This window comes from Mus pahari, chromosome 11 (genome assembly GCF_900095145.1).
Source record: "Mus pahari chromosome 11, PAHARI_EIJ_v1.1, whole genome shotgun sequence".
Lineage (NCBI taxonomy): Eukaryota > Metazoa > Chordata > Mammalia > Rodentia > Muridae > Mus > Mus pahari.
The window spans coordinates 33,537,221-33,554,295 of record NC_034600.1 but is presented as its reverse complement, the minus strand read 5'-3'; the positions used below and the strand labels follow the sequence as shown (position 1 = coordinate 33,554,295).

General features: G+C 42.2%; 1 protein-coding gene across 12 annotated transcripts in view; it reads left to right on the top strand.

The window, feature by feature from the left end:
* The window catches only part of Mast4 (microtubule associated serine/threonine kinase family member 4), a 591,509-nt gene that overhangs the window by 518,559 nt on the left and 55,875 nt on the right, over positions 1 to 17,075 (top strand). For all 12 annotated transcript variants that reach the window (XM_021208672.1, XM_029544159.1, XM_029544158.1 and 9 more), the window contains 5 exons: positions 489 to 567; positions 6,722 to 6,879; positions 8,773 to 8,848; positions 10,784 to 10,993; positions 15,951 to 16,052. In XM_021208672.1, coding sequence (XP_021064331.1) covers positions 489 to 567; positions 6,722 to 6,879; positions 8,773 to 8,848; positions 10,784 to 10,993; positions 15,951 to 16,052 — 625 coding nt within the window. The remainder of the gene's footprint in view (positions 1 to 488; positions 568 to 6,721; positions 6,880 to 8,772; positions 8,849 to 10,783; positions 10,994 to 15,950; positions 16,053 to 17,075) is intronic.

Below are 17,075 nucleotides of genomic sequence, written 5' to 3'. Positions count from 1 at the left end.
GCTTACAATAAGAAAAACTACACCCGTAGAAATCCGAGGTGGAAAGCCTCCTGAAGGCCCCGAGCGTGCCCCAGGGTCCGGCACCCTGATGGAGTCCGGGACCACGTTGAGATCACTGTCCAGTTGTCATTTCCACACAGAACATGGTCCCTCTCCCTTTCTGCTTGCACTGCTTTGAATCTGCTGAGTCTGACCATTGTAATTATCCCCGGTATTCATTTTGTCAAAGTGTATTAGTGAGAGATCAATACTATGGATCAACCTATTCACTTTCTACTTGTTTGGCTGTATTGATTCCTATTAAATAAAAGGCAACCTGCTGTATAATGTTTGTTTACCCTAACCCGGGCCAAGCATTCCCACATCCTCATAGACTATGCTTATGTCATTTGTTTGATTAAAGATACCCTAATTCCCTGGGGGTTCTCTGGGGTTCCCTGGTATCAGCACTTCTACACTTGACCTAACCCAGCTCCCTTTGTCCACAGAACTGATGGGCGCCGCTGGTCTCTGGCTTCTCTCCCCTCCTCAGGCTATGGGACAAATACCCCAAGCTCCACCGTCTCTGTAAGTGCTTGATTTTTCTTCTCACCTCAAAACCACAAAACTAATCTATGCTCTGTTTTTCTCTGGGTGTTTCCTGATGGGGGAAGGAAAAGGCAAATTCCACATGTCTCGCCATATAAGATATGTGTCAAACAATGGCCTAACAATGTAGAAATGGTACACTGTTTCTGGAAGCTTCCAAACTACAGAGCATAAAAGTCTAAGGCCCAGGATGACAATTTTGGAGGATGAGAGCCTCCATCTTAATACCATTTGATGTCATTTGGGGAAAACAACACAGTCTACATTCAGTGACGGCATTCCATACCAGATGTATGCGTGAAGACGCCATTAAACTTTGATGGACTCACTCTTCTCTTGTGTGTGGCTGAGATAGAAGCTTGTTTTGTTTTCCCTTTCCTTCAAAGGATGCCCTCCCACACATAAAGCCATAAATTTGTCTCTATCGTAACAACTTAAAAACAAACAAACAACAACAACAACAAAAGGGAACTTAGGAACTAAGTAAGTCTGTGGAAGGGAGATTCTGGCCCCAAATGGTAACATTTCAACCCCTGGCCTAGCAGTTACTAGATTCTGTTCAGTAGATTAGATACAAGCATACCTGGTTTAAGTTAGAGGAGTTTCTGTAACCAAGGGGCTCTGAGAACCAGGTGGTGACTTAGAAAGACCCAAGAGGTCACACAGTAATCACTGAATGCCTAATGAGGTGGTCTGCATGCCCTGTATCCAGCAGCCCAAACCGTGGACCTGTGACTGTAGAGCCTTTTCTAATTCAGTTCCTTCCTCATTCTGTCAAAAGCCCCAGTTTATTATTTAGAACTGTCCAACCCACAGCATTGTGCTAAGTGTGCAGCCACTGATCATGTTTAAACGGATAAGAAGCTAAAACTTGTTAGATGAACTAACTAGTGCCCCTCCTCCTTATGCTTGTGTTTGCAGAAGCTCGAGTGGAATATGGGGTTTCCGGGGCACCTCGAAAATCAAATTGTTAACATCTGTTGGGTTCGCTTTCCATCTCTTAGAGTAGTGCGTGGGGAGAGGCCCTCTATTTTCCCCGACTCTTTTTCCATTCGTTGTGCTGTGGGTGTTGGCTGTCCATTTGGAGCTCCTCCCCCACCCCACCCCCGCACACCCCTAACATCCCAGGTGTTATCAGGGGATAAAATTGTTACTAAGTACCACTGGGATTTTACTTGACGATTATGGCAGCTGCCATTGCTGGCCATTTCAGATGTGAAAATGGAGGACCGTACATTTTCAAAATGTGTGCTGAAGCGGATCCCTCGCAGAGGAATTGAACATGTTTTAAGTGCTGCCATTCCCAAGACCCTTGGGTCTCTTTAATTAGAACCAAGCCACAAATAAATTCTTGGCTCTGTGGCTTCCTTACCCACATGCCTGCCCACACTAAAAGCTTAAATCCACGGGTTTTGGCTGCAGCGCCCTTATCACCGTGTATCACCCTCATTCACTGTTAATGACAGTTCGGGTGACAAATTTCTCCTGTTCCTGAAAAGCGGGCGAGTACAAGATGCACCTTCTTTTTCTAATAAACACACATCAATTTATTAAAATGAGTGTATAGAGGGTGAGTACACTGAATCAGATCGTTGGGTCTAAGTAATTTTTTAAGGTATGTTTTTGTAATATTATAAAACAAGCACTAGTCTATCTCCTTGAAGTGGTTGAGTTTGTTGCATGCTTGTGACATGTTCTGTGACACCGCTGCTGTTCCTACACCCATTTTTTTTAGGTCCAAAACCTAAAGCACAGAAAATTATTTGAGGGGCTGTTCTTTTATCCATACAATACTGCAAATGGCCTAGACCCTAATGTACTGGCTCTTTTTAAGCCATGTGAATGGCATTTCTTTAGCTTTGTGAGTGATTTACCTGAGGGCTAATGTCTCTATAAAGTTCATGTGTCTAAAACAAGAAATCCAAGACCATTTTTAGACACACTCACACACACACTAACACACACACTCACTCACACATATGCACACACACATGGCATTTCTAATAGCCTTACTCTTATACATTTATGTATTGATGTAGGTGGTAGGCACATGCATATACACGTATACACACACACACACACATATGGCATTTCTAATAGCCCTTCTCTTATACATTTATGTATTGATTGAGGTAATGGGCAGGTATAGGTCTCAAATTCCCATTTCTTCTCTCAAACTGAAATTTTAGTTTCTGTAATTTTTGTTTTTGCCAAAAGCAAGGACTTTTGGGTCTGCATGGACAAGGGACAGCTACAAAGCTCCGGTTTGGGTTTCTGTCCCTGTCCTTCCAATCTTAGGCATAGTTATGTCAGCTGGCAACTCAGAGTTTCTGCTTTCCTAGTCCTAATCTGAAACACCCTTAGAACCTCATTAACTGCTGGTCCTCTGGCCAATCAAAACTGTACTTTTTTGTAAAAAAGAAAATATATAAAGGTTATATACAGAAAAAAATGGGAAGCATTTTAAAACACAATTTAAAAGTTCACAGATAATTATGTTGTCAGCTGAACTTCAGACCCGTGCGTGTTGAAATGTAAATGTTTTTATATCTTTGGGCCATTACAGATACTTCAATATTGCCAAGTGTTAAAAATGTTATATTCCAAAATTGGAAAGATTTTGTCATATACAGTTAGTTTGTTCTCCCAGAGAACATTCAGTATTGTCAGTTATTTAAGTGTGAAATTTTTCAGTGAAAATTAATTTGTAGAACTTCTGCAAGATACTATTCACATCATAATTTTTAATTTTGAAATAAGCAATGTGGGATTGCAGTAGGGAGATATTCTTCCATATATTTCTTGCCAGATAAATTATTTTCTGCTGAGGGAAAGAATGGAAATAAGACTATTAATACCCATAAATATGACATATGTCTGTTAAATCGTATTATATTTAATAATAACAAGTAGAAATCTATGCATGCATATGAAAGATATCCTTTTTAAAATGGTTGTCTTAAGAGATAAGATGTTTATCTGAGTGATACCGTGATGTAGAAAATGTATTTGGGGTCTGATTGCTTGGAGAAGCAGCAACAGCTTTTGGTGTAAATCTTCATTCTTTGAGAGTGTGTCTGATTTATGCTCAAACTAGTTAAGTAATGAGCGTCACCAACCCCACATTTAGAGAAATAGAAAGTCATGAGACTTAGTATATTGGAAAACACAGATAGTAAGTCTTGAAATTCTTCTCAAAGGAGGCTTTGCTCAGTGGAGGTATCTTTTCTATAAGCACATGGGAACCAGGCGTGGTGGTACACATTTATACTTCCAGCTGCTTCCGAGGCTGAGGCAGGAGGGTCACTGGGAAGCCAGTCTAGGCAGCATAGGAAAAGACTGTCTGAAACACACATGGAGAAGTGAGGATGTGGAGACGGCGCTTGCTCCTGATGATCCCATTAGTATCCTGGTGCAACTTGATCTCTAAGATGCTCATTTTGGATGAATCTGAATTTAAACTTCCCTGTTGTCCAACATGCCGTGCTTTGAGCGCATGTTTTTGTTTGTTTGTTTGTTTTAAGATTTATTTATTTTATGTATATGAGGACACACCAAATTCAGACACACCAAATGGTTGTGAGCCACCATGTGGTTGCTAGGAGTTGAACTCTGGGACCTCTGGAAGAGCAGTCGGTGCTCTTAACCGCTGAGCCTCTCTCCGGCCCCAAAGCAGAGATGTTCTGAGTCAGTTGTTGGGTACTTTTCTATCGGTTCCCAGGTGCCCTCTGCTTATCCTAGGGACCTTTCTGATCTGCTCATTTCCATTCACACCTTGCTAGAGATGCTTCAAGCCTCCTTGTTTCTCTGGTGCCAAGATGACATCACTCCCTACAATCTCTCCCATCACTCAGTCTGTAGCATTCCCAGATCTTAAGTATAGGTAAATTTCTGATGCTCTTCTCCAGTAATGCATGGGCTGTAATCACAAAAATTACTTTAGATTCAGTTGAAGTCAGCAGTTTTGCTACATGGCCACAGTCATTTTGAAAACTAGAGCTTATTATGCCTTAGAAGCAAAACACGTTAAATATACCACAGGAGCCCTTCCCTCCTCCTGGGGCCCCTCTCTGAGCTTTGTGGTATTAGTCCCAAGCAAGTGGCATCCTTAATGGGTCGGGATGCATTTGGAACCTTAGACCTGCTACATTTGGAAATTAACTTTCAGTTTTAGAAAGGCAGTATGCCCTGTGCATGATGACCCACCAGTCACAGAACCAGCAAGTCATAATCCAGGATATTAATATTTCTGTAGCAACCTGAATCAACATTCACATTAACTGGATAGACGATTTTACATAATTCCCTGTCAGATCAGTGGAAACTTTGCTACTCAAAATTATTGCTGTAAACTTATATGCAGAAGTGGGTTTGCAGATAGAAATGTGGGCAGAGATTTATCTGTGAAGGTATAGATAAGGTAGAAAGGGTGTGTGTGTGTGTGTGTGTGTGTGTGTGTGTGTGTGTGTGTGAATTCTGTTTGCTTTTAGTTCTCTCGTGGTTATGTATGTGTATACATCCTGTTTGTTTTTAGTTTTCTCTCTTTTTCTCTCATATAGCTTTTAGGGTTTTTTTTCCTCTTTCTCTTTTGTTTATGTGTGTGTGTGTGTGTGTGTGTGTGTGTGTGTGTGTGTGTGTGTGTGTGTGTGGACGCACGCAAGTGCACACATTGTTTTCTCTCTCGTGTTTGTCTCTCATGTTTGTATGAGTTTCTGGTTTTAGTTCATTCTCTCTCTCTCTCTCTCTCTCTCTCTCTCTCTCTCTCTCTCTCTCATGTATGTGTGTGTGTGTATGTGTATAGTTTGTTTTTAGTTTTTCTCTGTGTGTGTGCATTGTTTTTTCTCTTACGTTTGTGTATATAGTTTATCATACCCCCACCCCCAACTCTCATGCACATGTGCACAAGTGTGTGAGTGTTTTAGGTTTGGCTCTCCCTGTGCTAGGGTTCAGGCCCGAGTCCTGGTGCATGTGAAGCAAGTGATCTCCCACTGAGCCACACCCTCAGCCCTCCGTGCAAATCTCCCCTGTTTTCCTATCTGTTACGTTCCTTATCTTTGCTGTCACCATCCCCCTGCTTCTCTCCTGCTTGATTTTTATGATTCTTTTCCAGACTTTCTGAATTGATTTAGTTCATGTGTTTTATTTCCTTTTTTCATAGTGGAAGTATTTTTAAGAGTGCCTATTTACCCTGAATAAAGCTTCGCTTTATCTCATAATTCTCTCTTGTGTTCTCATTTTTATGGTTTATAAAATAATCTCATTACATTATAAAAATCCCTGTCTACCTTACTATGTACTTAGCAGGGCATTTTATAATTTCAAGGTGTAGGGATATTTTCAGCTCTGGTCATTAATTTCCAGGACTACTGAACTACAGTACTTTATTATTTATGAAGGGCATTCTCTCGTAAAGACAGGGTTTTATTGTTGTTCTTTTGTTTTGTTTGTTTGTTTTGTTTTGTTTGTTTAATACAAAACTCTACCTGAACTGACATTTTCAAATGACTGGTATCTTTTAAACATGTGCTTATTCTAGCCCTGTTTCCATGTATTCAAAAATTCTCAATCTCTTTTATTAGCGTTGATTTGCTGGGTTTATCACCCTCTAAACCTTGAAGCTAACAATTCCTTCACTGCCCAGTTCCCAAAGTCAGGTTGTTTAAAAGCCGCCTGTTCTTAGCTGCTCACCTTCTCCATCACATTCCAGATGTTGAGTGATGATTTTTAAGAAGTAAATCTAGAGCAAGGGATAAAACCCCAGGACCTTCACTGAAACTGTTCGGTGGAGAAGGGATGGTACATTCTTGCCCCATACCTGCCCACCCCCAAATAAGGAAAGGGAAGATACACACTTCTCTGTCCTTCCCTTGTGCCCATAGCACACATGGGTGGCATTTGTATCGAGGAAGGTTTCGTTACCAGAAAGGACTCGGTCTTTGAGAAGCTGCAGTCAAATTGGAGGGACAACTAGAAGGCGTGATGAACTCTCAGAAGTCACTTTCTACACCTAGGCTTTAGTTGCTATCATGAAACTCCGCGTAAAATGGCGGCATTGCCCAGGGTGGATGCTCTTAATTCGTTTCCAGAGTTGTTCCTGGAAGTTGTCTCCTAACTTTCCTCTGCTTTCTTTCAGTCATCCTGTTCCTCCCAGGAGAAGTTGCACCAGTTACCATACCAGCCAACCCCAGATGAATTACACTTCTTGTCCAAACACTTCTGCACAACGGAAAGCATCGCCACTGAGAGCCGGTGCCGAAACACACCCATGCGTCCGCGTTCCCGCAGTCTCAGGTATGTAGGCCTGACCTACGCTGCTATTTGCTGAAATTCTTTGTGTTCAATCATGTCTGTAATTTGCATGTATGTGCTCACTGATTTGTGAATTGTCACAAATAGAAGTGTGGTATTCCACCTATTGATGACATCATTAATTATCATAGAGAGGTATTATATTTCTTTTAAGTTTTCACAATGCACTAATTGCTACCAAAGCCATTGGGACGATAAAAACGTCTAGCCGTGGTGCAAAAGCAGTCCATAGTATCATATGAAGACAGAGAAGCTGGTTGGGAGGGGGGTGGGGAGAATAAATGGAAAGATAGCTTTCCTAGATTCGATATTATAAAAGTCCTCTTATTCCATCTTTCTGTCTTAAGTCTTACTTTCTCCGTGATGATGAGCATCTTCTTGGGACTTGTGACATCTAAGTTTGTGGTTGGCAAATGCAGTCCTCTAGGTACTGAATAGGGCTGGCTTCTTGCCTTGCCTTTGAACTGTAGGTCTCACAGTAATGTCTCCAGATGGAAGTATCTCCAACCAGGGGCCTTATCCAGGGCATTTATGAGAGAGCTCTGCGGATGCTCACGAATGGAAAGAAAGAGGGAAGCAGGCCCAGGGAGGAGTAGAAGTCAGAGTTTAGTATGGGCCCATCACCCTCAGCCCATTGCAGGCTGGGATACCTGTAGACTTGGCCCTCTGTGTACACCCTTGCTGCAGCTCATCAGTCATTGGCCTTCTTTTGGCAGTAGCCTAGGGAGATCCAGTCACTATAGGAAGTTCCTTCCTACCGCTGAGGCTATCCTGCAGGACAGATGGCCGACTCTAGGCTTCTGTTGATGGCACACCCAGCAGCTGGGCAACAGGTCTTCTTAGTAGAGGGAATCAGGGCATGTGTCTCCTTGTCACCATGAGATTTCAGGGGGACAGAATTGTGTGCCCATCTACTAAAGTTTCAGTCTTTAAAACTGACCTTGCTAGGTATCAGTTCAACATGGAAGTTTACTAAGAAGGGGTTTTCCTCTATGTTTCCTGTTCATAGAGTATCATAATCTAGTACCAAAGGAACCCATACTGGATAATTGCAGGATATGGGAATTTATTTTGAAACCTAGAATAAAAAAAAAAAATGTTGCCACCTTATCTAGAGTCACCGTGGTTTATTGAGGAGGTTCTGCTTTTAATTTTCCTTAAGAAGTATTCAGGGCATCGAGATTAAGCTATGTGCAGCCAAGAATACAGGTCCCCCCCCCCCAAAAAAAAAACCTATACAAGTATCTTGCCAGAAAAAAGAAAACAAAAAAACACAAGGTGGCAAACATACAAAAGCACACAACAAGTCGTATGCTTGTTTTCTTATCATATGTAATGCCAACCTCAGCATCCCAAATAAATACGTGTTAGAGTAGAAAATGGATTTCACCAGAACACCTGTGCCATGGCAGGCTCTCCACCCTCCCTGGTGGTGCGTGGCAGAGCGCAGGTGTATGAGAGAAGTGTGAAATTGCACTGGTAAATACGTCTTGGCTGGTGCTGCTAGTGGCCACCCGGTTTTGTTTGATACCACAGTTCATTGATTGGTCGCCACAGCTACATAAGCTCATGCCACGTGCATGACATAATCTCACTGCAAGGGCACCTTCTACCAGGGCACAGTGGCTGGAATTAGTCTGTGCCACTGTGCTCCTTGAGCTTGCGTTTTGCATCCTACCCATTGTGTCCGTGTGGTTTTGGAGTCCGTGTGTCTATGTACGTGCTAATGACTGATTTTTGTCATTTATCATCTGAGCCCCGTGACTTCTCATATGAGAGTTGCATAGTACTTCCGATGCAACTGTTTATAAATAAAAGGCTTGTTTTCCTCTGATGCTGTGGCAGGTTTAAAAAGGTAATTTGCTTTGCTTGCAGCCCTGGACGTTCCCCTGCCTGCTGTGACCATGAAATAATTATGATGAACCATGTCTACAAAGAAAGGTTCCCAAAGGTAATGGACGGAATCTAAGACTCCTGGCGTCTCAGTGAGTGGGCGACACGGGCTTAGCCTCTGTAAGGTGGTTTTGTTCCAAGGGAGGGCCCAGCCCAGTAATGCAGCACTGTAGCCTTCTGAGAGAGAGAAAACCACTAAACAAACATGAAGCGCACAACTGCTCTGTCTGAGGGACGTTGTTGGTGTGTACTCCGCAGCAGGGGCCCTGGCAGGTCCAGGAGGAGGTCCCGGCCTCAAAGGCACTACATCCTTCCGACTCTTTGGACTCATGTTCTTCATCTGCTGCACAGTGTCAAGAGTGCACGTGGTTTTCCTCTCGGAAGCTGGAGCTTGCTGTGGCCCGGACACTGCTTTCCTTTTTAAATCTATTTTTCCCTTCTCATCTCCCTTTCTATGCCCCTTCCTATAGAAGCAGAGATACATCGTAGTGTTCCACAGCTCCACTGGTAAGAGGAATTAGACCTAAGCCGTGTGCAGTATGTGAAGGCTTGCTGTCAGGCCCCTTGAATATCAGTAGCAGCTCTCTGAGCCCCCACCACCCTCCCCAGCACCTTAGTTCCATGCCTTCTCCCCCACGAGGCTCTGCAGGACAGGGCAAAGGCTACCCTCTCCACAGGATTTGAACCATCACCTGCTGCCTTTGTTGTTAGAAACAGGAGAACAAAGGGAGTTCTTAGGGTTCATAAACCAGGAGCAGAGTACTTATTATTTGTAATGAACCTAACATTGATGGCATTGATTAGCTCCGTTTTGCCTATTTATCACATGTCGCTTGCCCACCAGGGAAGCAGATATTGACCATGCCTGGTTAATGAGGTTCAATGTCGAGAGGAGAGTGGGGAGGGGAGAGGGAATCTCCCTGCCTATGTAGCTCTTAGAAGCCAGGAATATTGATGAGCCAGTAGGCCATCACAGGGAAGAAAATGAAGGTTGGAAAGGAAATTGTAGATCTATTTTGTGAGGGGCATCCCCTTGGCCATGCACTAAGGGTATTGCATTTACAGTATGAGATAAAGTTGCTATCTATTTAGTCCTGGCACACTGAAACCTTGTCATGAAAACAAACTCTTGGCTCACACTGGGGAACCTCTGGCATAACTCGAGGTTTGAATAACAACTAAAGAAATACTTCATATGTTTTGATAACCAATCTGAAGGAGCCTATGATCTAACACAGCAAACAGCCTAGCCCTCTACAAACATGCTTAAGAGTTATTTCAAGAAGTTTACATGAACCAAAGGATGCATCAGATGCGATGAGTTGATGGCCATGAACACATCTTTTTAATACCACAAATGTTTATTATCTATATTCCATGAAGTAAGGCGGTACCTCTCAGTTCTTCGTCTCCTACTCTATCCATCTGTCTATCTATCTGTCTATCTATCTATCCATCCATTTATTTTTTTTTTTTAGAGCACTGTTAGCTTGCTAGTGGAAGGCACAGGAATTTTCTCTATTGCTCTGCCTAGCATGCGCACACTCTCCTGTAGTGGCATTGTCCTCTCCAGACTGGTACCCAAGTCAGTGATTCATGAGGTTCACAGATGCAGCATTAACACCAACAGCCAACATCTACACTCATTCTCTGTCAGTGGGTTCAGTCAGTGGGTTCACACTAACGCATAATTACATGTTTGCACCATGATCATATGCAGAAGTGAAGTTTCTCGTGCGTGTGTGTGTGTGTGTGTGTGTGTGTGTGTGATTGTGGTAGCAGTGGAAACAGAGTACAGAGCCTCACTCATACTAGCCAAGTACTCTCTACCAGTGACCTATACTTCCAGCCCCCAAATGAAGTTTCTTTCAAATGCAATTCTCAGGATTCTCTTTAGCCACTCACAGTCTGCAAACGAAAGAGTGTCTCACGTGTGACTCCTTGTGTCACACCTTCACATGTGTGTGTGTGTGTGTATGTCTCCTTCCAACAGGCCACGGCTCAGATGGAAGAGCGTCTGAAGGAAATCATCACCAGCTACTCTCCAGACCATGTTCTCCCCTTGGCAGATGGAGTGCTTAGCTTTACTCACCATCAGATCATTGAGCTGGCTCGGGACTGTTTGGATAAATCTCACCAGGGTCTCATCACGTCCAGATATTTTTTTGAATTGCAGCACAAACTGGACAAGTTGCTACAGGAGGTAGGAACAAGGTTTCTGTTCTGCGTGTGCTTCTCTGATTTGTTCCGCATTCCACTTGGGCAAAATACTTTTGTGAAACCCTTTGTTTCTAAGGCATTCCCTAGAAGCAGGAGTTCCCATTGCAGGAAAGCATGTCATGGTGGTGAGGGGTGGTACCCACACAGCAGGTGTGCAAGCAAACCTCACGGATTGCTACTTGCTATGAGTTGGTTCTGGTCATTATATATAGTAATAGAAAATTAATGCAATCACTTTTATAGGAACCCTGAGACCCAATAATCTATGACCCTAGGATAAGTGGATTGTGAAGGATTTTTAAGCAATAATCCCCACCCCCTAAAATTATAAATTGCCTGAGTGTATGTGTGTTATTTGATGGTGCTATCTAATTTTAATATCTAAAAAAACTAAATGGGAAACTGTTGGCTTCTACTAGGCTGTGTGTCCTGTTCATTAGTCTGCATGCTGAAATTGGAAACTTCTATTTTTCTTAATATCAGTTCTTCTTCTAACAAAATATCCAATTTCCAAAATGACAGATAAACACGGGACCCTGTCTGCCCAACACCCTCATGCTTTGCTCCTGATAACACCTAGACTGGGCAGGGGATGTGTATGGGGGAATAGAATTTGTGTATGATACAGCTCTTCTGACTGAAATTGATTGGGCGCAGCCTACACAGGAAACCTATTTAACCTATATGTGGATTTATAGTATTTCTCTATCTCTTCCATAAATTATATCCGTGTAAATGTAATCATGGTGGGTTTTTTAAAATCTCTGAATGAATGTATAAGTAACCTACTAAACTGAAGGGAAATATTAACATCCTACTTTTGAGAAATCCATCTGTCCTTTTCCCTACGTAGCTGAGTCCTCACAGGATCAGAAGGTGCCTCTCTGACTGACAGCTGCCATTTCTCCTTCTTTACCCATCCAATCTTCCCAACAGCATTTTGTCTGTGGTTCCCATTTCTCATATGTCACTATTAAAGGCATGCTCCTTAGATTGTCTCTGAGGGTGAACACACAGCTTTTGGGTTTGGTCATTATTAATCTTACCATTTGACATTACCAATTCTGCCATAAACTAAACTGGAAGGGAATGTGCAGGGAACTGGCCACGTACTCGACTATCCTGGCCATGTGCGCTTGCTGGCAGAGCTGCTAAGGCTTATACTCTGCCACCGTGCTGTGCCCACCACACCACTGATGGTAATGCATGGACCGGTACTAGACCGTAGATCATACTTCAGTGGGAGCACAAGGATTCTGCAAAGCCACATGCTTTCTTTGTACACCTCCAATGCTATATGACATGTAGCGGTTCTCCAGTACTTTGTCCTATGAATGGCTTCTGAACACCTTGCATGAGGTGTCATGACCATTGATTTTACTTTCAATTATTGGAGCAGGCCTGTTTTACCACAGTGTCTTCACCCATCTCCTTTCTATCCCTTGACTATACGCCCTTCATCTTGGGACTCCCTGCTTATTCCTTCCCTGTTTCTTATAAAGATTTCCTTTCTAGCCCATGTTTCTGTGAGTGAGTTTTCTCCAATCTCATTTGTGGTCTCCTCTTTCTCCTCCCCCTACTGGCGGTGTTGTTGTCTTCTGTCTTGAATGACAGTCGTCCTTTGGACTTTGGTTGCTTTCCATGTATATCTCTGACCAGCAGCTTGCGATCAACCTTGAGATTTGTGTGTTCGCCTGCCTCCTGTGTATCTTTGGACTTGACTAGCCTGCTGTAGCAGTGCGCATAGCCCCAACATGGCTCAGGTAGACTTAGCATCTTTTTAACCAGAGCTGTGAGTACCTAGGACTTTGCTGCCTTTATCAGCACCACCGTATCCCTAGCACTTGGTAGGATTCTGAGTTAGGATAATCTCTTTCTCTGCATCAGGCATCCGTTAGCACCATCCTGTCTCTTCCCCGAGATTCTCCACCCTTTCTCTCCTTTTCTGTTGTTACCTGCCTCAGATCTTCCTCTTCGCCAGACTTCTCATTTCCCAACCTAACCCTTCAAATCCAGGTATCTCTTCAGCTCTGAGAATAGCTCAACCCTTTCCATTGATCCATTTGGCTTAAGACAAACGTCACAGCATGGCCTGTGTCTGTAGTCCCCCACATGATGGATTCTAGATTCTAACAAGATTTGAGGCGGGAAGGAAGGGGAAGCCTCACATTTCTATCAGCGAGCTCTTTGAAGACCACTAGTCCTCTCATTTCCTGGTGCCTAGCTCAGTGTTCAGTATTGGTATTCAGTACTGGTATTTATGAATTCCTCAGAGATAGTGGAAGGGAGAGAGAAGGAAGAGAACACATTTGGAAGCATATCATAACACTTGATCCCTAATGCTATAATGTCAAGTATCTCTTCTTCTGCTCCTTGTCATCACATCAACGTTTGTGCAGTGGCATACTTTTAAAAGAAGCAGACCAGGGGCTCTATAGTCAGTTTCTGAGGCCTTCCTGAACTCCATAGGGCCACTCAAGATAGAAACAAGTTAGCATCTTAAAGACCAGCTTAGTCTTGCGTTCTGTCCTGTCCTTCCCAGGCTGGTCCTTAAGAAGGTAGAGTTGATATCCAGAGTTATGAAAATCTACCCTGTATTTTTTGTTGATGTAGGGCAGACGAGGCAGATTGTTTTATAGCAATTAAAAATAAATCTCAGCATTTCAGGGATCTTCTGAGTGGGTGGTCCGACAGATGAGGAAGGTTAATTTTTAGAGGAATTTCTCTTTGAGCCGGAGAAGCACGTATACCAGTGCCCCCCAAGATCATCGTTGGAAGGGAGTTAAGAATGTCTTCTTATGCTTCTTCACAGATGCAGTTTCTTTCGATCATTTTCAACAATTCAGTCTCCATTTAGAGGCACATTGCCAGTATCTGTCCAGAGCATGGAACAAACCTGTTGGAGAGGAGCAGGCCCCTTCTGGGGAGAGTGGACTATGGGGACCTGCTGTGGCTTCTCTGGCATACACTTGTCCGCTTCCAGATGTGACACTCGGAGCCCAGCAAGCCTGTCTCCTCACCATGTTTCCATTCTCAATCTTTTGCATAACCCAAGGCACAGATCTCCTCATGGTTTGAACAGCTTGATTTAACAGATGCCTTTTAAAGGCTGGGGTCGAGGGCAATTTCAGATGAATGCTTTTATGTCCACAGTCTCTTTTTCACTGAAGTGTATTTAGCCAAAGAAAATAAACCACAAAGGAAACTCTAACCCACTCTCAAATCTGGGTCACAATCCTTTTTAATAGTGGCCAACACTTACAATACAAACTCTGGGACTCTACTGGTCCCTTTAGAGCTTGCTGCAGGACACCAGGAAGCCAGTTCCTTCTCGTGCTGTGCTTTTCCTTTGGTGGTTGTTTTAGTGAAGTCTGTCTTCCTTCACTAATTTGGTAAATAAATATTATTTAAGCTAATAGAACTCGTGTGTTTTGGAATAAGACATAGCCGATAGATATGTGTTAAAAGTTGGAACGTGTCATCATTTTGATGGTCTTTGAAATGAAGCCTTTCCCACTTGAATTGACAATTCTCTTTTTTGGGGGAGGAAACAACAAAGCATACCTCAGTGTTTTAGTTATTCTTTATGTTTGTGAATTCATAAAACAGCAATTATTATAGGGATCTCCAACCCAAAGTGTCACCAAAATGTGAGATAGGCTTTGTTTGTCTTTCAACCTTTCAAGATTTATATTTAAGCGATGATGAACCACAATAAATAAATAAATAAATAAATAAATGAATATTTCTTTTCTGAGGATTAACTGTATTTCCTAAAATTTCTTTTTCTTGCAAGACAAACATTAGAAAGAAATTTAAAGGTATCTTGTGTTTGATATGTAGACTATTTTTTTCTAAAGATAGAGCACATCACATTCTAAAGCTAAGTAAGCTAGTTTTTCATTTTTATTTTCATGCAAGATCTTAAAACATTTACACTAGCATAAATGTAGTGGACATGTTACAATCATTTTTTGTAAGTTTTAGCTGCATGCTTGTTTAAAGGTGGGACTTGTCATTAATGAACACTCCCAAGAATGACCAAACATGTTTCTTAATGTTTCTGAAATTATATCCTGTGGTCCTGGCAACACGTTAGGTCTGTTCACACATCTTTAGGAAATTATATCATAAAAACCTTAAAAATTATGAAGCCTACAAAGATCAACGTGCATAGTTTCCATTCCGATTTTATCCTATGCCAGCTCTAATATTGTATTACTCAGATTTATTCAAGAAAATATTAAAAATGTCAGTGTCTATTAACAAGTTAAGCTCTGCTGTTGGAATATTTATTGTGCTCAGGCAACACGTAAAATAAAATTTAACAAATATTTAATCCAATTCAGTTTTGCTAAGCTAAGTGTCTGGGTGTTGTTCAGTGAGTGTTATTGAGTCTACATGGGTATCCGAATATAAAAAATATGTGATTAACATTTGCTGTGGTACTATATACACCCCAGATGTGGTAAAATAACTACCTTGCTGGCTAATCATACTATGCACGTGAACTACATTTCACAAGTATGTTAGATTCCCGGGGTAACAAAATAAGTCTGTCTCTACCTTAGCCACCAACATCTAAAATGTTCCATAGGCCAGGGCCAAGCTCCTGTTCAGCTGCCACTGCTGATGCCTTGCTCTTGGAGGATCATAAATTCCATGTCTCCTTCATTCATGGCTCACATTAACAGTCCTTATCCTTACATTTGTTTTCTAAAACATAGTAAGTCAAAGTTTTGCGACTAAACTTTAGCTAACAGAGCTATTTTGTAGATGGCTGATGGCGTCCATTTATGTTAGAGATAATGCCTGTTAAGAGTTTTCTAAGTCACTTAATTTCTGATTTTTAAAATTTAGCCAATTAGCATGTTTGCTGATTTTCTTTTCCACTTAGTGGAACCCTCTCTAGTGTCTTTCTGCTTATTGCTTTTTCATAGGCTCATGATCGCTCTGAAAGTGGAGAACTGGCATTTATCAAGCAGCTAGTCCGAAAGATCCTAATTGTCATTGCCCGCCCCGCTCGGCTATTGGAGTGTTTGGTAAGTTGCCTTTAGATGTGACTACATTATTTATCGTTAAACGTGGAAAGTAGCGGCCATTGGAAGGCTCCGATTTCACTTAACTACAACCACGGGTGCTGAACGGAAAGTGTCAGGAGGGACTACAGCACATGAATACTTATGATGACATCCATATGTGGCCTGTCTCCTCTGATTTTGAGAAGGAATTCTGGTGTCGGCCCTGTTATTAAGCAGTAGTCATATTGCATTCTGGTCAACCTTGAAGGATGATCATGAAATATTATACTTGGCCTTATTTCAGCACAATGACCTTACATCACAGCTAATTTCAAATGCCTCGTGTTTCTGGAGTTGCTAAGATTCAGACCGAAGGAAGTTGTGGGTATGGTGACCTGTGGCTATAATTATTGTTTTTAAAATGAACAACAAATAAGTGCTAGCTGGCAACCCACTTGAAAGCAAGGCATTACCCAGATCTGGAGGGATGAGATTTTTGGACCCCAGCTACCTTTCACGTTTGTGTCTTTTTGGCCAGTGGTCATTTTTCTTCTTTCAAGATTTTTGGTTTTATAATACTTTGAGAATTCAGTCAAGACTGTAAGCAAATTTGATGCTCTGAGCACAGTCTTTAAGGGCCTGTGTGAGTCCAGTAAGAAAAATTCACTTTCAACTTCTGCTGACGACTAATGTCTGTCCGTGTGTAATGGCTTTCCGCGTCACTCACGGTGTGTATCCGGTCGCAGGTGCTTTGGTTTTATCCTTCCTTTAATTAACATTCATAATGTTTTATGAAATGGAAATATTCATAGCTCCATAAATACGCAGAGTGCCTGATGAGACACAGGAGGGGCAGATCTCGGGAACAAGCAAGGCTGGGCATGGTGGCACATGCCGCAGTAGACTCAGTTCCTCAGAGGACTGAGGTGCAATGTTCTGCTATTGAGGAAGCTGAGGCCAGTATAGGCAACACACTGAGACCTCAACTCAAAAAAGAGCAACAATGAACCCGTTTTTCAGTGGGCTCCTGTTTTTTTTTTTTTT